Consider the following 21,431-nt stretch of genomic DNA (forward strand, 5'->3'; position numbering starts at 1 on the left):
GGTACTTTTACAAATTAACAATTTGCTTAAAATGCTTAATGCATATTACCTCGTATTATCTGTTAATAACTGGACTTAAAGTGGGTTATTATTATAAGTAGAAAAAAGTAATGCCTATTTTTTCAGGCGGGCTTTACGTCCAATTACCAAAGTAGGTATCGTGGACGCAAAATAGATTATTATATAGCCCTCATATGTAATGCGCAGGTTTCCAATAAAATTTTAGGAAAAGTAATATTCAATTTGTGAAACATTAACTTTGGCACATTAACATAGCAATCTTCTGACTCGAATAACATTAGATAAGAAATATTAGGTTCTCAAAAAAAATAGAGGGTTTCGAGGTTATACATGAACATAAATAATTTTTTCAATTTAACAATATTTAATTAATTATCCTTAAAAAAGGTTTCAAATAAAATTTGTAGACCACCCTGAGTTAAGTGTGTGTATAAAGCTTTCAGGGACCTCAAAACCATATTAGCAGTGGAAAACAGAACATTGAAAATCTGCCGTTTTCGCTATACTTTTATTATGCTAGTAAGAGAAAGTTGAAAAAGAAAAAAATATTGTATACTTAGTTTAAAACATTAACTTTTCAAAAATATATTTGCTGATCCTTAATTTAATATGTGTCTATTTATTCCAGATGATGACTGGTTTAGAATGTGGTCACCGCTTCTGTACCCAGTGCTGGGGTGAATATTTAACCACAAAAATAATGGAAGAAGGTGTTGGGCAGACAATAGCTTGTGCCGCACATGCTTGTGACATATTAGTTGATGATGCCACGGTAATGAGATTGGTCAGGGATTCCAAAGTCAGACTTAAGTATCAACATCTTATTACCAATAGTTTTGTAGAGGTAGGTCTAGTACAGTTTTACTTCTTCAATTGAAAATATTCTCCCCATTATTATAATAGGTAAAATAAATTTAATTTTTTAGTGCAATCGGTTATTACGTTGGTGTCCTTCTCCAGATTGTAATAACGCTATTAAAGTTTCCTACGTGGAAGCCCGACCAGTAGTGTGCAAATGTTTGCATACATTCTGCTTTGCGTGTGGCGAAAATTGGCACGATCCTGTTAAATGTCACCTATTGAAAAGGTGGATTAAAAAGTGCGACGATGATTCTGAAACATCAAATTGGATTGCAGCCAACACAAAGGTCAGAATTATTTTATTTTTATTTTAAATGTAATGGGATATAATTTTTGTCACATCTTTGAGCCCTTTTGAATTTTGTGAAGTCCAAAAACTTTTTGTATTGTACTTTTACATAATGTTTATATGTACATTTTAATAAGTTTTTTTTTTTTTAAATGCAAATACAGGAATGCCCTAAATGTAACGTGACAATAGAAAAAGATGGTGGTTGTAATCATATGGTCTGTAAAAATCAAAATTGTAAAGCTGATTTCTGTTGGGTTTGCCTTGGACCTTGGGAACCTCATGGTTCCTCATGGTAATGAATGCTTACTTATTTTACATATGTTTTACAGGTAAACTATGTATAAGTGTTGTTTGTATGTTTTTTATTTATTTATTTTTTATTTTTTGCGCATCAACAGCTGAAGTTATTAGCGCCCGGAGCTTTTTCCAGTGCACTGCCGGCCTCCGGACAGTGTTCTTTCGTCACAGACAACACTGTCCATCACCGGACAGTGTTGTCTGTAAGAAGCTCCTAGGAAGAGAAAATCTAAGGGTCAGCTGCTGGATTCGAACCCGGGACCTCCGCGTGGGAGTCCAGTATGCTAACCGCATAGCTAATCCCTTCCCTGTTTTTTATTAAACAAAAAAATACCATCGTCATATATTTTATATACATATATATACAAAAAACTGTCTCTTTTGATAATAGACTCTGCCCTTCAGTCAGGTACTGGTTAATAATTCGCTGAATATCATCAAATAGATGTGTGAAAAATAATTACGATAAATATTATTTATTTTTGCAATTAATTTAGGATTTGAAAATATATTTGTTTATATTTTTATGAAAGGTATAATTGCAACCGTTACGATGAGGAAGAGGCTAAAGCCGCTCGAGATGCCCAAGAAAAGTCACGTTCCGCTCTGCAGAGGTATTTGTTTTATTGCAATCGCTACATGAATCATATGCAGTCGCTCAAATTTGAACATAAACTTTACGCATCAGTTAAAGACAAAATGGAAGAAATGCAGCAGCATAATATGTCTTGGATAGAAGTAAGTTAACTAAATTTATTTCTCCAAATAATAATAATTTTCCAGTCGATAACAAATGATACCTTATAAAAATTACTTAACATAAGTTTCCACCCGTCATAGCTTTTTTGCGCAGCTTTCTAACTTAAATATCAGAGATTGAATCATTTGCCTTTAGAAAAAAATTGGACGACCAATTTAACAAGCATTTAGTTAAACATTGCCACAACATAATGAAATTACATTGACTTTTTCTGTGGAAGAATGAAAATCCGAAAACAGACAGTCTAGAAGAAAACAAGCATGCTATGACAGAAGAAATCGTTTATATTGACTAGCAATTGTAAATCTAATAGTTTGTTCAAAAATTTCATTCTGCTTATCAGAAAGATAGGTAGGAAGTGGGAAATAACCTCCCACTGTGAACGTTCCGAATAAAAATATGTGATACAAGTTAGTTAAGTTTTAGTTTTATGAAGTGAGCTCAGATGCTATGATAAAAATAATACGATTTTTTTTTCGATTATTTGTTCTAATAGTAGAAAATTTATCTCCTGTTTTCGAAATTCATCGTAATGTCATTTGATTGAACAACAGGGTGGTTTAACCTAAAAACATTACAAGACAAACAATTGTTTGTTTTAAGAACACTGGAAAATTAATGACTCAACAGCTTGTTCTGTTTCAACCTTAATACTACCTAATACAACATCGTTGTACAACATGTTATTAAAGATTCCCTTTTTTTCTCAATTTCTAGGTACAGTTTCTTAAAAGAGCAGTGGACAATTTATGCCTGTGCAGGCAAACGCTTATGTATACTTATGTGTTTGCTTACTATCTTAGAAAGAACAATCAGTCAGTTTTGTTTGAAGTGAGTGTTATAATGATATTAAAATTATTTGAGAGTAAAAAAAAAAAAGAAATAGTAATTGACCTCAATAAATTACAGGATAACCAAAAAGACTTGGAAAGTGCTACAGAAACACTTTCTGAATACTTAGAAAGGGATATAACATCCGAAAATTTAGCTGATATTAAACAAAAAGTACAGGATAAATATAGGTAAGATATTTCTTCTTTAATTAAATCTTAAAATAAATTTAATACAATCGATTCAGATTTTTCGCAATTATGAGAAATACTCTTCTCAAATTCGAATTAAAACAGAGAAATCCCGTTTAATGCATTAAAATATTTAATATTTACCATTTTACTTTCTTACCCCACAGTTATGATGATACATATAACTCTACAAATTTGTATTATCCTGAAGAAGGCACTAAATTTGCCGAAACCTCGGTATGAAAAAAGGTGTCTACAACTTTTTTTTTACCGCTCCTCAATATTCCCAAGGATAATAAATCTTAAGTATTTAGTTCCAGTTCCTCCAATTGTCTGCTTGCTTTTTATGATTTTATTTATTAATGTTATTTAGCAATCTAGGACTCTTCTCATTCATTTTTGATCCAGTAAATCCAGATAACTTACTTAGGATTCGTCATTTATTGTTTTATCCTTTACAAGGTAATCAATAATAAATAATCTCTGTTTTATCCTAGGAAATTCTTTCCTATGACCTTACTTTCTTTACCTGTTGTGGTGCAAAGCTTACACCAAACTTTGCTGTATTACAACATGGGATGGATGTAAGGTTGGGGGTCTAAAAAAATATTGATTTGATTCAGCTAAATATTTAGTTTCAATAAAAAATTGAAGAGTCAACTGGCCTTAAAATAATTTTAGAAATTACTCTTTTCGATGGGGTTTCCAATATGAAGAAAGAAGTTCCACGAAGTTCATTTAGTTTATTCATCAAATAAAATATAGTTAAAATCAATTATTCATAGTCAAGCTGAAGAGGATTTTATATTTAAAATTCAATAGAATTTTGTTTCCGCTGTTTCATTTATTTTAATTTAAACATTTTTTTTGTATAAACGATCAATAAAATTTATATTTTTCTTTAGGTATTGTGAAAGCAGACGAAAAGTTTTATTAGAACATGTACACGAAGGATATGAGAAAGAGTGGTGGGATTATACAGAATAGTAGACGGAGGAAGGGGACAACCCATCAAGGATAGTAATCCTGTCCATCATGATAAGAAGTACCATCATTATAATTACTACCACTACTGCAACGGCCATCGCCTTCGTTAAGTATCTCTCTCTCGAAAAAACTAACAAAAAAATTAAAACAAACAAAAAAGGGATAGAGACTTTTGTTGGACGGCTCGGCAGTCTCCAAGACCAACATAAATATTTTGTAGCACGGTTTAACAGGAGTAGGGACTGGCGGACAACAGAGCGAAGAGTTATGTGATATATTAAGAAAAAAAAATATATATTAAAAACCTATTAGCTGGTGTGATGATCGTTAACCATACTCGCACGCGCAAAAGTGCATAATGGTAGAAATTTAAATTTCTTTGAAAAATAATAAATATATAATTTTATTTATATATTTATACATTATAAAATAAAAATAATATTCAATTATATTTGAAAAAACGAATATGATTGAACCATTTAGATTACCTACCGAATAGAAAATAAGTGTGTACAGAAGAACTGTTATTTAAAACAAATAAAAGCAAACAATATTTATATAAGATAATTTGGCATGCTTATACGCGGAGAGCAACCTACGATATGTAGGTAGCTTTTAAAGATCCGGACTCCTTAGTATATAAGTGCCTGTAGTTTTTATTTTATATGTAATTAATATATTGTGAATTTCGTCATTTAAAAACATTTTAATAAAGTCGGTTGGGTTTCAAAAAGAAAAGCTTTGTAAACAGGAAAGGGCGAGGGAAGAAAATGCTATTTAGTTCGAATTAACAATTGTGAATAATATGAAAATTTAATTTTGGAATAATTTATTCTCGCGAAAACACAGATAAGTTATTCCTACTAGAGATAAAAAAAAAACAAAAACCTTTCTTTCCTTGAATATCGTCACAGTCTTGAAGTTAAGTGAAAAATAAAATTAAAAAAAATCTCGAACTGCAAAATATTAAGAGATTCATTCCGTTATATGTAAATTTAAAGAATAAAAATGTTATTGTTATGCACTTGTTAAATCTTGGTCATAGGTCATAAATTGTTGTCGTTGGAATGTTATTTCGGTTTTTTCTAAGTATTGTTTTTTTTCCCCTTACACGGTTTTTTTATTTATTTTATTTTTTATTTTAGTTGTTTTTCGTTAAGTCATTGAATCTAATATTTCTTATTCGCAGGCTTTGTGTAATGGAAAAAATATCCTATCTATATATGTTGTTCCTGAAATTGGCATGGATGAAAATAAATTGAAGAAAGCAAATCTTTGAAAGTTATTTGTTTATCGATATCTTCATTTTTTCTCTCCTAAAGAGAAAATTTTCATTAGATAGAAAACTACGAATGGAAGTGAGGAAATCATTTTTATTTTAAATTTCTTTACTCGTATTTTTTTTCTTTAATAAAAGATGCCAGCTAAACTTTTTAATTGAAGAAGTTTTTATTGTGGTTTTTCACTGCAAAGTAGTAATATATTTAAAAATTATATATATTAAAGAAAGTACTAAAAAATTTTATATATATAGTATTTTCCGATATATCGCAGATTTAATTCTGCTCTACTTTCTCTCAGATTATTGTCCATATTCTTTAGAGCATGGTTTTCAACGCGTTCGTACCTACAATAAATTTGACTTCCATTTTCAATGTTTCTGTCGCAAGCTTTCAAAATGCAAGTATTTAAACGAGAAATCAAATTCTCCAAATAACTTTATGTAAAGAGTCTGAAAAATAAACATCTAAAACCGGCCAAATTTCATAAAATGAGCGTACTCGTTGATGATTAAAGCAGCGATATTCTTCAGCACTGTCGATCCAACCGCATATTCAAGTATGGGTTGTTAAGAAGGATACTTAAATCTATATTTAATTTGGTAACAAAAAAAAAAAAATTAAGCGTTTGCTTTGAATGTTTTAAATTGAAAGTTGAACTTCTTAATTCAAAAAGTTAACGAAGTTAGCGGTTTTCTTTATTGCGAAATTACTTTCAAAGATTTTAGATTAAGAGTCATGTCAAGGCAGTATAAGGTTTGTCCTACTCTAACAATCCTAATACAATACTCCCATACAGGGTCGGGTGCTTTCCTTTTGTACTAGTTCACTCTTCTAATAACAATAGTTGTCCCTATTAAAAAAATTTTTTTTTCCCCCCGAAACCTCTTTGGTTAAACGGTCTAAGTTCAGGAATGTTTTCAAAGGTTCAAAAGCATACAAATGGTCCTAAAAGGGACATTTTGTCTACAATTGCTTCCTTTTAGGTTTACTCGTAAAGATTTTTCGTAATTTTGTGGCTGTTTCCTTTAATAAATGATTAAACGTTAAAAAAAAAAAATGCGATTAAAAGTCAAAAACACATTGATTCAACAACCAAACCGTGAATTAACCCAACAGACACGAGAAGCAAAACTTGGAAAACAGTTGTGCAGTTCAAATTGGCCTTTTTTTTTTTTAAATTATGTTATAAAGTAGTAGCTTTTCTTTCATTTGGAAGATTATCACAAGTGGTCGTGGGTGATAAGTTAAATTTTTTATTTTATTTTTAAAAAACTTTTTATTAGAGTGAATTTTTTATAAAAGTCAAGGGCTCAATCATTAGGGCACTGGATTTCTACTGGGAGATACCAGATTAGAATTCTGCCTTTAAATTTTCTGTTTCCAGAAGCTTTTTACTACAACTCACTGTCTGGTGATAGACAATGCCTCTGTATTGAGAGAATATTATTCAGAAGTTGGCAGCGCACTGAAAAAGGCTTTATGCGACCAGTGACTTAAGATGTTGATGTGCCTTAAAAAAAAAAAGATTCCGTTTTACAATGTCCTTGCGCTCAAAATTTATTTACAACCAACTCCTTCTGCTTGTAGCACATTTGGCTGAACTTCAGCAATTGATTACTAATTTATTTCCTTGCTGTTGGTTTCTCTTTGAACACATTCCTAAATTTTAGCCTGTTTTTGCTAGTACAGTTCTAAATTGTTCTACTTAATTCCTTTTTTTTTTTTCAACTTTTGATTGTGTCTTCCTTAATCCTAAGAAGAATTATTGTTTCTTTATTAATGTAATTGCTGCTTCAAAAGCTAAAATAGTGTCAAGTGCTGTGTCTCGTTATACTTTCGTTCTGTTTCATTTTCTTTTTTTTCTTGTATTTAGAGAAGCCCAATAAACTTTATTTTCCATAACCACCATGTTTATTAATTGCTTGTTAGGGCGGCCAACTTATTGTTAATTGAAACTAGACAACAATAATAACATGCTCGTAATTTGAAATAGATATCTTTGCGATCGCGTCCTAGCACCTGAAAATAAATTAAACTTATTTAATCTTAATTAAAACTTTGGTCCGTTAAGTTAGGTGTTGGATTGGAGTAATTTCAAGTATCTTTATAATTCAATTCAGAGACGAAAGACTTTCTTCAGTACACTTATATAATCGAGCACTTATTGCACTTAGTAACTGTTTTGATGTTTCATTAATATACATTCATCTAAGTGGGCTTTCATTTTAATTTCTTACTCTTCATCACTGCCTTTAAATTAGCAGATTGTCCAAAATCATAGCTTTTTCCACCCTAACGCCGAACCAAGCACGTTGTATTAGACTAAAAAAAAAATAAAGTAAAATAATCTGAAAAGAATATTATTCCTTCCATTGTTATTTGATGTATTTTTTGATTATCCATAAATTTCTGAAATCTAATTTGCTCAAAGATATTTTTTTTTGTTTCATTTAAAATCATAATCAATTTCATTATTATTTTTCATAAATTCATTATATATTCTCATAATTCACAATATGGTTGAAATGTAAATAGAATTGAAAGTTTTTCATCTTAGCAGTTCTTATAACACTAGCTGACAAGTCAGGTTGTTCTAGAAAAATTATAAAAATGCTCAAATTTATTGTTTCCGAACTTGCCCTATGTTAACCCTTTAACTGCCCTTATTCAGTGGTGATCACTGGCATTGCTTCCCTTTCAAAATAGTACCTCTTAACTGGACATATTGGAACCTTAATATTTTGAAAAATATCCATCGGAACTTAAATACTTTTAAAATCTGCCCTCTAAATGCTCTATTTAATGATCGGTTTTGTTCACACGAGAATAGATTATGAAAACAATTTGTTTGAAATTAATTATTTCATTATGAAAGGATTGCAAAATAGGCGAAATTAATATACTTATATATATAAAATCTAAAAACAAGAAAGGAAAATATTAATACTTAAAAATCACGCTCTTCAGTATTTTTCAGAATTTAGTAAGAATTAGAAATGGAAGTGCCTAGCGGAAGGGTTACGAACAAGTGGGACGCAGATTGTTATGTAAAAAAAAAGTGATCTATAACGCAACTTGTAAAGTGTTTTAGAAATACTCTTTCTCCAATAAGTTAATCCAACAGTAATAGAAGTAATGCAGTTGTGCAGTCCAGATTTATACATTATGTCCTAGCCGAAGAGGCATCGTTGAAAAACAACTAACTATCCTTACATTCCGGAAGTATCGGTCTTGTATATGTGAAAACCTCAGTAAAAGGAGTATAACTCAGTGGCAATTATAAAAACAAAATTAATAATGTTTCTTTATTTTAAATTTCTATAACTTGTCATTAAAACATTTTGTAAAGATGCAATCAGAAGTTTTAACATAGAGCTAAAAGTATGATGAAATGTTATCTAACATTTGACTTTAGCGATAAAAGATGAACGCATTTCTATATATTTTATTTCTCCTTATAATTTAAAATGCAAAAAAATAATATAAAAATAAAATTATTTGCTTTAGCTACTTACTTCCAGATACGAAATTTTAATACTATTTTTTTCTCCTTTACAAATGCCTTTATAACTTAAACGAATTTAACGTTTAGCTATTCGTGCTCAATATATAAGTATCTAAATAAATCCGATATTATTTTTTCCTGGTGCCAAAAATAGGTCTATGATTGATTATATTTATCAGTAAAATAATTTTAAAAACAAAGCTATTGAATTACTCATTGGAGTCATTTTTTTTTTTTTTTTGTAATCTGTTGATGTTTTTTAGTTTGATACAAAATGTCTTTTTGGGGTATCCGTTGTAATAATAAACTAAATGAAAGTATCCTCTTGTATAAAAATTATCGTAACATTCACAGGCTGGAGAATTTACTTCGTCTGTTTCAAAAGTTAACTGTAGAAGAGAATACAAAAACATTATTTTACATAATTATTATTCACAAAGAAGTACCCAAAAACTTTATTTGATGTAGAAATATTTCTTCCATGGTTAAATTTAAAACGTTTTTGGAAATAATGCTAAATTTCGTAATAATTAATCATTTTAAAAACGAAATTAATCGCAAGTTTGTCACACTGGTGGAATTGGCTAACTCCATCCAATTCGGTGCACTGAATCATTGTGTAAAATGTACATGCGTTAGAAATATAAAATTAAAGTATTAAAGTTCTCAAAAAAATTTCTATTATGTGGGCCATTATCAGTTACGCTACCAAATCTTGAATTAATTGTTATAAATTTATTCACACTTCCTGCTTAAGAGGAACCTCATCTTAAACTGCTAAATTATTGTTAATTTCTCTATCGTTTTTGTGCCATCTCATTCTTAGCTGAGAGTCACTTAAACAACAGCGTTCTATCAACTTTCAATAAAAGCACCTGAAATAAAAAGTATACATATATCTTTCATATGATAATTTCGTCTGCTAAGCAACAATTTGAATTGGGAAATATGCTTTTTTTTTTGTATATTTATACAAATTTAAAGAACATTCTTCTCATATTTTTTTTATTAAATATTGATTTGGTAAATGTAAAACACCCATTCTGTAAATCTTGTTTCAACTATTTTATTTTTATGATCCATGAAATCAACTTGAATAACTTTTTATTTCTGTTAAAATATTAAAACTTTTTTTCTATAAATGTTTTATGGGTCAAGCATTCGGTAAACGTCAGTTGAACGTTTAACTTTTTTTCTTATTTTTCTGCATCGATCTCCTCTCATATGGTTTAAAAACCAATATACAAATGTTATTTTCTCTAATAACCTACTTTTGTTTAGTTAAGCACAACCACTATTAGCTTTCTGTCATTTTGTTATGCCTCATTTGCTTAATGTATAATTTTTTGTCTTCAAGCATCTTGTATAAATTGTGTAAAATTTAAACTTAAGTTTGTAAATATTTTTCTTTTGAACATAACCATGTTACCACGACTAAATGAAACATTTCATCTGCTATATAAATCTGTTAGGAATTGGTATATATTATCCCCTCAGCCTCTTGATGTAGTGCTTGCGACAATCATGGTGTAGCTGGTTTATTATCATTTTAGTTATTTTTTTATTTTATTTTAATTTTTTTGTGAAGGTGAAACAAAATCTATACTTGTAAATAGATTTTATTTAATTAAAAATAGCATATCCCGATCCACATCCAATAAAAAAATAAATGTAAATTCGATGTACTTCTGCATCCTGAAATTTAAGTATATTTTTGCTCTCTTTTCTTTTGATATCTTACATTTAAAATGCAATGTTCAAGCATTTTGTTGGGGTCTGTTTTAGCTGAAATTAGTGGTTACTTATTATTATTGTTCAATTGTAGTCCCTTCATTTTAGTAAGCGTATAAAAATTTAATTACTCGTGATTTTGTTTTGTAAGATCTCTTAATTACCGGCTGTTTTTTCTTCCGTGATTAAATAATGCAGTTCAAAATTCTTATTTTAAATGCTTGCCCTCCTGTGGTTTGCAAACACATCCGAGCAAGGAAAAATTATTATCTATGAAAATGTATTTTTACTTTAATTATTAATATATTTTTTCTTGATTAAAAACGTTTTTAATAAAAGGAAAATCCTTAGGTCTTTTTTTATTTGATAAATATATATATTTAAAGTTGCCAGGCTAGTCATATAGATATATTATTTCTTTATTTTGCCGTTTTTCTTTTATTATTTTAAAACTTAGTATCTTCAATAAGAGTAATGAAGATTAATAGGAAAATTTAAGTAAAAAAAAAAAAAAAGAAAAAGAAAGAACAATTTATAAATGAACTATTTTTCTTCCTCAGTTTTCTTAGGAGCATTAATACCGTTTTAAAGTTTTCAATGTAAAGAAAGTAGTCATATTTTAATTTTATTTAATAAGTAATGTTTTTTAAACAAACAAACGGAAGTAAACCTGACATTTTAAAAAAGAAAAATAAATACTTGACTTTCAATAAAAGTTATTTCAATTTTTTTTATATTTTTGCTTGAAAAAAAGAGGTGGAACAGTTCAGTTTTTTGATTAGAAAAAAACTGGTTAAGTGTTAAATGTTATAATAATTGTGATTCTAAATAAACTTTCTTTGAATATTTTAAATTTAAACAATATATACATATATTTAAATTAAAACATTTGAAATAATGTTCCTAATGATAAGCGAAACTTATACAACATAACAAATAGCAAAATAATTTTTTGTTTACATTATATTGAAAAAAGTGTTCTTTACTTTTTTCCTACATAAAATAAGTTTCTTTTCAGTAGATGAAAATTTATATTTAGCAGTAATTTTAATGATACTGAAAGTTTTTACTTTTCTTTAAAACTAAAAAATGTCAACTACTTTTTTGATTACTTGTTTATTATTTTTTATTATTATTTTGTGATTGCACTTGTCGTGGCAATATGCAAAAAAAGTACCCAAAGACTTATAACATAATTTGTATTATAAATTCAATTACTGTAAACTTATTTGAGTTAAAAAAAAAAATGAAAAATAAATATTAAATATTTTGTGTTGTACTTATATTTTTCTCCTTTATTACTTTATTGATGATAACTGCATGAACAGGAAGAATTGTGGGCCCTATAAATAAAGTTTATGATACAGCGTAGTACTAAACTTTCTGTTAGTGCTGAGAGATAAATAATACGCCAAAAAGAGATGGAAATTTTATGTCCAGATCGGTTTCAGAAGTCTTTGTTTCTCAGTGCTTTCATGTTAATGTAAACTTAAACTACTATTCTAATCATTCCAACCTTTTTTCTTTTAGGAAAATTGAGAATAATAAAAAATCGCATCAGTGAAGTCTCACTTCGGGTTGATGAATTTCTGTCAAAACCTTAGTATTAGATGTGGTAGTGGTAGAGCCTCCAGTCATAGCTCTGTGACTAAGTAGCCTGTCTTTAGTTTTGACGAGGGCCTCCTAAGCCTCTTCCGCTTGACTTGGGCTGATTGTAGAATATCACCGGGTCACATATTTGCTGCGAACTTTGTACTAAATCACTGTAGGATGGTTTCATTTCAGCCAATGACAGGTACACTAGAACCTAACCAAGCCAATTCATTCTATTTATTACCCTCGGCGTGATAAATCGATCTAGTGTAATGATGTATTCCAACTTTGCCACCCAAATAGGAAGATCTTAACACTCCAGTCATGGAGGTTTAGTTTTAAGATCTCCTTCTCTTCTATCCATAACTTGCTCATAATTAACCCAGATGTATCTAGATACTTCCTTAGGCTATAGTCCCATTCGACAAGAATGGTTAGAGGTAAGGTAGGGCTGGCGTATCTCTAAGGCTCCACCTTGGGACCATAAGTAATCCGTTGGAGATTTTCATAGATATCCACGTTTAACTCGTCTAATTAAGTAAAGTAGATGGACCTCCTATTGCAAGATGCAATATTAAATATTTAATATATTAAATGCCTTGCACGATGGTGGTCTTAAAGAATAGAAGATGAAGCAGCCTTGAGAGTGACTTCTAAAAGAAGTATTTTTTTTTTGGAAAGACTGAATTATAAGCTGCAGATAAAAAATGATATCATTTGATTTAGTCGGCAGAATAATCTTGTTTAATCTTACTTTGTTATTGAATAGTCTTAAAAATTTATGGAATGAATTTTAATTTCAGCGTTCACTGTACCAGAACCCGTTTATTTAAGATGAATCATGAGAATTACGTCAGCCACATTCGTAAGCTTGGCATTGTGAAAAAATATTTTTGGCGCGACTTATTTATTAATTTTTTATTTTTAGTTTCAATTAATTCACCTGAATATACAGAACATCTGTCACCATTTTTAAGCTTGGCTATTTCTACCTTCAGCCCCCAGAGTTGTGTCCGTGTCACAATTTTGGAGGTTAGTTTTGAGTTTTAAGATTTCTTTCTCAAATCGAACTCAAAACATATCGATGTAAAACTTCTATCGATAATGTGAAATACTATTATCTCCCTTAACACTTCTGGAACAAGGACTTTATGAAACCATAAGTAATTTATGAATCATAACCTAGGGAGCGAGGAGTTATCTGTTGTTTTTTTGTTCGCACAGTACGATGCCAACAGTAAATTAGCCGGCTTAGTTCTACAATTACTTCCTTTTAGTATTACACGTTTGCAAGTAAAGCTTGAAAAGCGCAGAATGAAGAAATAATCTTTCTGGCAGAGTCTTGGTTGACTTAATACTTCGAAAAATTAAGTATCAGATTTTATGAAGAAAAATTTAAGGTAAACACATAGTGTATAATGCATGAATTTCATTCGGTTCAATACAATGTATAACTATAAATTTACTTGCTAAGAATACTTTCAGTTTGGTGATTAATTTTAAAATGAGCATTAGTTAAATTTATTTTTATACTAAATTAACCTTAATGTTTTCCCCGTTTTTAACCATAAACATTTGATTTCAGGCATGTGTTTTTGGTTTTAAGACTGAGTTATTTACAAGTAAAATGGCATTCAATTTTCCTGCTGTGTCCTATATAATAGCTTTAATTGGTGACGCGGTTTTAATTTTTTTTTCAATATTTCATGTAAGTATGCTTACTTATGAGTACACTTTACTCTGATGTTAGAGCTCATAAAATCAAAATTATTCATTATTCTACAAATTGAACAGGTAATAGCTTTCGATGAACTGAAAACAGACTATAAAAATCCAATTGATCAGTGCAACAGTTTGAATCCAGTAAGTGAAGAAAGATAAGAAAGATCTTTTTGATTTAATTTATTGATCTTAAAAATATTAAATTTCTTATTTGTTTCCAGTTGGTGTTGCCCGAATATTTGTTACACATTTTCTTCAATATTCTCTTTTTACTTTCTGGCGAATGGTTATCATTGTGCCTAAACATTCCACTAATAGCCTATCACATAAACAGGTTAGTGAACAAAATTATGATTTTTTACAGCATAAAAGCCTTTGCATGCATCCATAATGAAATGAATACGTTAATTGTGTCGCTTCTTATGAATTTTTTTAAATTTATGACCACTAATATTACGATTACTCTTCATCCCGGAAATATAGGGAATTAAAAAAACGCTTATCTTTCCTTCCTGTGCTTAGCCTTTTCGTACCCCTTCACTTTCAACCATCTTTATGTTTAAACTGCTTAAAACCCGTTTACCATCAATAAATTCTTTTCCCAAATTGTCCTTCTTCTTGTTTGTTTGCCTCAAATCCTTAATGGGTGTTCTGGGTATATCTACTTGCCCGAAGTACCTTAGCCTGCTCTCAAAGTTCTGTTATAGATAGTAAGGAGTAGTTGCTAGTTCAATCCACAGCCTGTAAAAGAGCTTTTGTGGCCTTCAAAAAGAGATAATAATAAATTTCTTACAGATACAAATGTAATGAATTTGTTACATTAAACAAATAAAAATAATCGAATCTCGAAATTTTAAAAATAATCACCAAGGTTGTTGATAAATTTGCTCTATTCAATGTTTCAATTATGATTAATGATTTAGGTATCGGAAGAGACCTGTAATGTCAGGACCTGGGTTATATGATCCCACAAACATAATGAATACTGATGTTTTAACAACATGTCAACGAGAAGGATGGGTTAAATTATCATTTTATTTACTCTCATTTTTTTATTATCTTTATGGGTGAGTATTCAAATATTTATTTTTAATTTAGTATATGTTACTTCGTCTGCTTATTAGACTCAACTTGATCGAAACCTTTTTCAATGAAATATATTTTTGTGGGTCTCAGGAAGTCTATAATGTTGAGATTTTTCTTAGATATCGTTTGGTTTAATGTATAATTGTTCCATCACCTTTTAAGAATATGGACCACTCACTAAAAGACTTAAAATTATCAGTTTTATAATCGCTTTTATACGAATTATCCATGAGGCAACCAATCATATTAGAGAGAATCACATCATTCACTTTGCACATCAAAATTGGTGCTGTCTATTTGTTCTGGAGTTGCCCGACACAGTCTCTCTGTTCAAACAGTCTTAATAACGCATTACTTTCCGAATATTTGCGATAACCGCGTTACTTTATTCAAATGATTAACCAACGCACATTGAAGAAAAGTTCTAGAAGTTTGTTCAGTTTACTCTTCGTTTTAGAAAGATTCAGCAGATGTCTGTACAATTAAAAAAAAATCTATTCTCTAAATTTTCTATTCGGCTGGTTGTCTAAAACCTCCTTTATTAATATGATAAATAAATGCAATATCAGTTTTACATCTGTTTTTTCCACCTAAAATCTGATGGAGTCTTTTCACGTCAAAAAATAAATAAATAAAGTAAAATAAAAATATACATTCCTATTCTTATGTGTATTTTCGTAAACTTTACCTCAAAAATTTGACCAGAGATGTAGATTTCCTCTTTTTTAAATTAACGAATAATATCATCGCAATAAATCATTTTAATTTACTTTAATTTTCTATATGGCTTCAAACTCCTAACCTATGTAATTAAAATTGTAATTTATTTTTTTTGTAATTTTCTTACAGAATGATTCATGCCCTTATTTCTGCTTAGAAAAAATAATGATGGCATCACTCGACATGGCATATTTAAAAAAAAAAAAAAAAAAACCCAAGAAGTTTGTTCTGTTCACTCTTTATTTTGGAAAGATTCAGCAGATGTCTGAGACTAGTAATGTTTGCAGCTTAACACAAGGCTACCATTAAGTACGAAGCTTGTGTTACACAATTGTGTTACTTATGTTTTTGTTTTAAAATAACTTTTTTTTATCATCCTTGTGGGGCCAGTTTGTTTTTTTTTTTACTATGGACTGTTTACATCTTTAAAAATTAATAACAAAGAAAATTCAAAAAATAGCAAAAGTATAGGGTTTTCAACAAATTTAACGTAACAAATTTTGTATTAAATTTGCGTAGCATTAATTCTGCATATTGCAGATTTGCAGAAACTGTAATATTTTTTGCATAAGTTATCTCCTCTAATTTATTATACTTTGAATAACATTTATTGTTGACGGAGGAGAAAATTAATATAGATTTAGATTAGTACAAAAATTAGCGTGCTTTTCATTGCCCACTTGTTTTGAATGTAATGATAATAAAGTTTTAGTACATAATGTTACATGATCCCGGTTCAAAATGTTCATAATCGCCAAATTATTCTAAATATTGCATACTTTCTAATTTTTTTTTTAAATTTTTAAGCTATATAAGAAGGTAAACTTTATTTAGTATGAAAGTTATGTTATTTGATTTTTTTTTTTTTTTTTTACAGTACTAAACATGACTTTGACTCACTTTAATTTGCTCAGGATGTTAGTGTTAATCGAAAAAGTATATTAAGTACTACTCATAACTTATGGTGTTGAGTTGTTTGTAAATATATATTTTCACCTCTTCGAGTCGTACGTTATATTTATGTATATATTTTTTGTATATATACTAATTTGACTTTTTTTTTGTGTGTGTGTGTACAGTTTAAATCTCAGATAATAATCTTTTTGAACAAAATTTTCTTTGATATCAGTTAAAAGCTGTAGATTTATTTAATGGTTGAGCAGTGAAGGTAGTAGTGGTTCTATTTATTGTTCTCCTCATCTTTTTGTTGGCCACTTTATGGCTACCCGGTGGATATCATCCTCCTTAGCGTCCAGCCATCATAAACGTGGTCGACTCTAAATCTGGTCACTCCTAGTCTCACATATATCAACTTTGTAGTAAATCTACCAAGGGACATTCGCTCAACACGGCTTAAACCATCGCAATTTTACTTCACACGAAGCGCTAGAAGAAAAAGTTCATACCAACCTAGAAAATATCCGCAATTCGCGTTATTATCTCCAAAATTTAAACTTCATAAAATCCAAATTATTATATTTTGGACCTAAAAGCAATTATCTTTCGTAAAGTTGATATTAATTTCTCGTGCATAAAGTCAGTTAAAACTACCAATATTATATTATTTTTTTTTAAACTAATATTTGTAATCATAATATTAATAATACTGTTTTATGAATTCTTGTTCGATCTCCTATCTGGGTCTTATATTTTAATTGAAGGTTGATATCAGATATTTACTGTAAACTTTAGAGTTCCCGCCCTTGTCATCCGACTTGATTGTAATCTGAAAGATACATTGATATAGTATTATTTAGTGGCTATAATTAATGACGTATTAATAAAGAGCCGCTATGCTAATACGCTAAATTTAAAATAATATAAAATAAATTAGTAGATGAAACAAAATGGTCAACAAAGTAAGCTGTCACAAAAAAGAAACAAGAAGAATAAATAAAGAAGATCGTATGGTTTTACGATTATTATAGTTTTGTTTTCAATTACTAATAATTATTGCTATATAGATGTTTATACATTATTGTTATTTGGTCCAATATTACTAGAATTTTGTTTTCCTTTTTTTTGCGATTTAATGTTTGATGTTTCAAGAATAATTTGTTTGATTTATAAGAATTATTCGATTTTGTGGTTAATTTTTTAGCAAACTAGGTCAGAAACAAAAGAGCAAAGCTGGAATAAAGTACTAAAATGTAATAAATATTTTTAACAACATATTATGTTTATTTTATTATTAAATTTCTTCCTCCTTGTTATATGTTTCGATTGGAATGTTTGCAAATTAGACTATATATTTTTGTCTACATTAACACAAAAGCTTGGGGATAGTACAAGCTTGTCAACTGGAAGCATCACTTTACTAATCGATTTGTCACTTCTGAGATATTTTCCGGAAACGGCTCCTGTTATTTTCTCCAAAATAGTGTTCTTACTGCAAGCAAGCAACAAGAAAATTTAATTGCACAAAAATATGATCAGAGAAAATTCTGTAAAAGTTCACGCCAGAGTTTTGTTTTTGTACAATTTGTAGTAATTTACTAACAATATAACAGTTTAATGTTGTACTCTATGTTTGCTGCACCATTCTTTAATCAATTTTATCATTGAGTAATACTCTGTTGAGGTCTTTTATCCAGAACCTCTAAAAAATCTCTACTTACACTTTTTTTTTTTAAGATTAAGTGCAATATTTTTTGTTTGTTTAGTCAAATTCACAATCTGGGGATTATTAAAGAAAATTACATTAGGCACGGAAAAAGGATTGAAATGATTTAGATTTCGTTTTCTTAGGTATAGGGAAATGTGGGCTTTAAAATAAATTTATATGCTTATACCGTGGCAGACTGAAGAGCTTTGAAAGCCATTTACAATCCTCTTTATCTATCTCAGGATTAAAATATTATTTATTTAGTTGGTCAGCTTCCACCGTATTTGGATCTTTTACATGCAGAAAGATTGTTTTGTGCTACATATCTAAAAAAGTACAAGGTAAAATCGCACAAAAAGTTTATCCTTGCGCACATATATCTTTTATAATAATTAAACGGCAGCTCAATAAATTGTAGTAATTCTAAATTTGAATAGTGCACTGTATTAGGCAAAAGTTAATCGATAATGGCTTTTTATTGAAAGACATTGATCTTGATGCATGGATATTTCTTAGCCGTTGGTCTAAGATTGTTAATATTTAAGCGATTATAATGGCCGCAAACAACACTACGGCGTTCGCCAAACCCTGTGGTTTACCAGTATCTTTGATGCTTCTCATTTGGATTTGCAGCATTTAATCAATACTCTAGGAATTTCAACCTAGATGAAGAACTGTACAGTTGAGTCGACTGGATAATCAGGGAAATCATCATTCTATAGAATTCTTAATGCATTCTCCAAATATATAGATGTAGGAAAGTAAGTAAGTAATCTGAAATTGTAGGTAACTTTTATTTTTTCCAAAGTTCAATTAATTGGTTTATTTATTAAGATCAAAAAAAAATTTCTTTGCTGATATAGTGGTTCTGAGCCTCAAATTTTAACTGAATTGTGTTTTATGAGACCACATTTATTAATATCTAACGATCTGTAAAAACATTTTTCATTAATGAAACTATGTCTCATTCTCACTGCTTTTTTATTCACCTTCATGTTCTTTTCTTTTTTTGTAAAATTATGTTGGACATAAAAAATTAATCGAAAATAGCACCTTCCATTTTGTATAAAAACTTTTTCAATATCTGATTAGGAGCTGTACAAACACTTCGAATAAATTGAAAACTTGGTTCGGTAAAAAGTACTTTCTGAAGAAATTTCCTGTTCAACAATCTTAATAGCGATAATTATAACTAAAAACAGGTTTCTTGGCTTCCTTTTTAAACAGGTTTCTAAAATATCATTTCTACCAACAAGTTATTAATTTGTACTCTTCAATTTAAAAATAGAGGATCAAAAGAAATAACAACTTCAGTAACTGAGAAATATATTAATGCAAAATTACAATAAAATGTATGTGTCGGTGGTAAATGTATCACATTATTTGAAAACTTTTGTACGATATTATGGCAAGTCTGCTAGTATTTGAACATACTATAAGAATAATTAAATGAAAAAGATCATAATTTTAAGTATAATTAAAGATACTAATTTAAATTTAACTCAATGAATTTTGTTTTCAACAATAACGAATACCTATATAAGTGATGTAAGGAATACACGAGAATAAAAAAATTTTACTTCGGCACTTTTGTACATACGTATTTAAATAAGATGCTTTTAACAATAAATCTTTGGAACTTAAGAGAGCAATACTTTAAGGTGCACATATAAAAATATTAATTCTTTCTCTCCTTATTTATAAAATAACGAAGCTTGAAACAAATATGGCAGTTTCCGTCAGTATGAAAAATTTTCAGATAAATACTTGTAAAAAGACGGAATGGTTATATAAATTATACTTTAAAGTACTTTTTAACCGCGGGGAATGTTTTATTAATACTATAATTATTTTTGGAGTTTAGTCATCAGCCATTCGTCTGTCAGCTCGTCTAATTCTCTAACTTCATAAACATGACTCAAGTTTACTTCTTTTTGTACCGCCAATTTTGTGCCTGCGTACATAATCTGTAAGTTTGTTTGGCAATCTAAAAAACAAAGAATTCTCAGTGAAAGAATCTATGCTATTCTTAACGTACGTTTCTACTTGGTCCAAAATCAAAAGCAATTAATTAAAAAAACATAATAAATGAAAGACAAAATTATGACATTTGCTACCTCTGGGCGTTACATAGATGAAACACATAGGAAATGAAATTCTTCCGTCTTTATGTTCCATTTTGCAAGTATATACTAAATATCTAGGTTGATGGCCAGGCAATATTTCTTGCAATTCGTCCAAACTTACATCCTAGAAGATACTTTCTACAATTAGACTCTTAATGCCACATTCAAATGAACCATATCAAATACCTCATCAGATCATGCACTGTACTTACTGTTTAGTTAAAGAAAATGTTACCGGGAAGCATTTATAAAATATACTTGATAATCAGTTTACTTACTTCCAATTGGTCATCAATACGTATTTTTTGTGCTTGGGGATCGACTTTTACTGAAAAAGAAATCACAAATGTGAGTATACGATAGGATTACATGAAAATGCCGTCAACTCTTTAATGATTTAAGTTACAAATTAAAGCAGCATTCTTCTCTGTTTTTCTAAAACGAAACTGTTTGATGGCTTCTTTAACACTATCATCTATTTCACAAACATTGACGTTTGACTGTAAAAATTAAAAGAATCTATTTATAAAAGCGTGCAGTTTTACTTATGTACACAAAGTAAATAAATAATGCCAATATTAACATTATAATGATTAATCTTAATTACCATGGTAATAAAAAGTATGAGGAAAGTTATTACGTCTTTTTCATACAGCCTTAAATTACTGACCAGCAAAGATATCAGTATTACTCATATCACTCAATTACTCACCATTTAACTCTAACAAAACAACTAACAGGAACTGGTTTCCGAGGGGGGTGGTAAGCAATGCGCTGACAACTAGCTAGGATTGACCAAAGGAAACAGTGTTGCTGCATT

The 21,431-nt window shown here is 29.3% G+C and overlaps 3 protein-coding genes and 1 long non-coding RNA gene across 13 annotated transcripts in view; 2 read left to right on the forward strand and 2 right to left on the reverse strand.

Moving 5' to 3' along the window:
* The window catches only part of ari-1 (E3 ubiquitin-protein ligase ariadne-1), a 16,611-nt gene extending 5,321 nt beyond the window's left edge, over positions 1-11,290 (forward strand). For 6 of the 10 annotated variants that reach the window (XR_012459939.1, XR_012459940.1, XR_012459938.1 and 3 more), the window contains exons 5-12: positions 650-865; positions 948-1,169; positions 1,336-1,466; positions 2,005-2,209; positions 2,949-3,062; positions 3,141-3,253; positions 4,159-4,601; positions 5,430-6,580. Coding sequence is in view for 1 of the 10 variants with exons in the window: in XM_074132962.1 (XP_073989063.1) it covers positions 650-865; positions 948-1,169; positions 1,336-1,466; positions 2,005-2,209; positions 2,949-3,062; positions 3,141-3,253; positions 4,159-4,240 (1,083 nt within the window). In the remaining 9 variants the exon portion in view is untranslated. Of the gene's footprint in view, positions 1-649; positions 866-947; positions 1,170-1,335; positions 1,467-2,004; positions 2,210-2,948; positions 3,063-3,140; positions 3,254-4,158; positions 5,155-5,429; positions 6,581-8,490 lie in introns of those variants that run through there. The other 4 variants (XR_012459932.1, XR_012459933.1, XR_012459934.1 and 1 more) reach the window with 4 other exon arrangements.
* On the reverse strand, positions 10,257-13,483 carry LOC141456734 (uncharacterized). The gene is made up of 2 exons (XR_012459943.1): positions 13,296-13,483; positions 10,257-12,566 (listed from the first exon to the last, which is right to left on the reverse strand). It is a non-coding gene; the product is annotated as an uncharacterized lncRNA (long non-coding RNA).
* A 7-nt stretch (positions 13,484-13,490) lies between these two features.
* Positions 13,491-18,052, forward strand: cni (protein cornichon). The gene is made up of 6 exons (XM_074132982.1): positions 13,491-13,752; positions 13,938-14,060; positions 14,147-14,215; positions 14,296-14,408; positions 14,998-15,141; positions 16,010-18,052. Exons 2-6 carry the CDS (start codon positions 13,980-13,982, stop codon positions 16,035-16,037), a joined length of 435 nt encoding a protein of 144 aa, XP_073989083.1. The 5' UTR covers positions 13,491-13,752; positions 13,938-13,979; the 3' UTR covers positions 16,038-18,052.
* A 1,742-nt stretch (positions 18,053-19,794) lies between these two features.
* GMF (Glia maturation factor) lies at positions 19,795-21,377 on the reverse strand. The gene is made up of 5 exons (XM_074132983.1): positions 21,219-21,377; positions 21,018-21,111; positions 20,890-20,939; positions 20,603-20,735; positions 19,795-20,472 (listed from the first exon to the last, which is right to left on the reverse strand). The coding sequence occupies exons 1-5, from the start codon at positions 21,219-21,221 to the stop codon at positions 20,333-20,335; spliced, it is 420 nt and encodes a 139-aa protein (XP_073989084.1). The 5' UTR covers positions 21,222-21,377; the 3' UTR covers positions 19,795-20,332.
* Between the last annotated feature and the right edge of the window lie 54 nt (positions 21,378-21,431).

This window comes from Rhodnius prolixus, unplaced genomic scaffold (assembly GCF_049639745.1).
Source record: "Rhodnius prolixus isolate KJV_2025 unplaced genomic scaffold, Rpr scaffold_10, whole genome shotgun sequence".
Taxonomy (NCBI): Eukaryota; Metazoa; Arthropoda; class Insecta; order Hemiptera; family Reduviidae; genus Rhodnius; species Rhodnius prolixus.

Bases quoted from the DNA above. Each gene is read 5' to 3' on its own strand.
- cni (XM_074132982.1), top strand. From the start codon at position 13,980: ATGGCATTCAATTTTCCTGCTGTGTCCTATATAATAGCTTTAATTGGT. The intron at 14,409-14,997 runs GTTAGTGAACAA...TTAATGATTTAG, and splicing joins ATAGCCTATCACATAAACAG to GTATCGGAAGAGACCTGTAA. The intron at 15,142-16,009 runs GTGAGTATTCAA...ATTTTCTTACAG, and splicing joins TTTTTTTATTATCTTTATGG to AATGATTCATGCCCTTATTT.
- GMF (XM_074132983.1), bottom strand. The intron at 20,736-20,889 runs GTAAGTAAACTG...AGTATCTTCTAG, and splicing joins GTATTGATGACCAATTGGAA to GATGTAAGTTTGGACGAATT. The intron at 20,473-20,602 runs GTAGCAAATGTC...TTTGTTTTTTAG, and splicing joins CATCTATGTAACGCCCAGAG to ATTGCCAAACAAACTTACAG.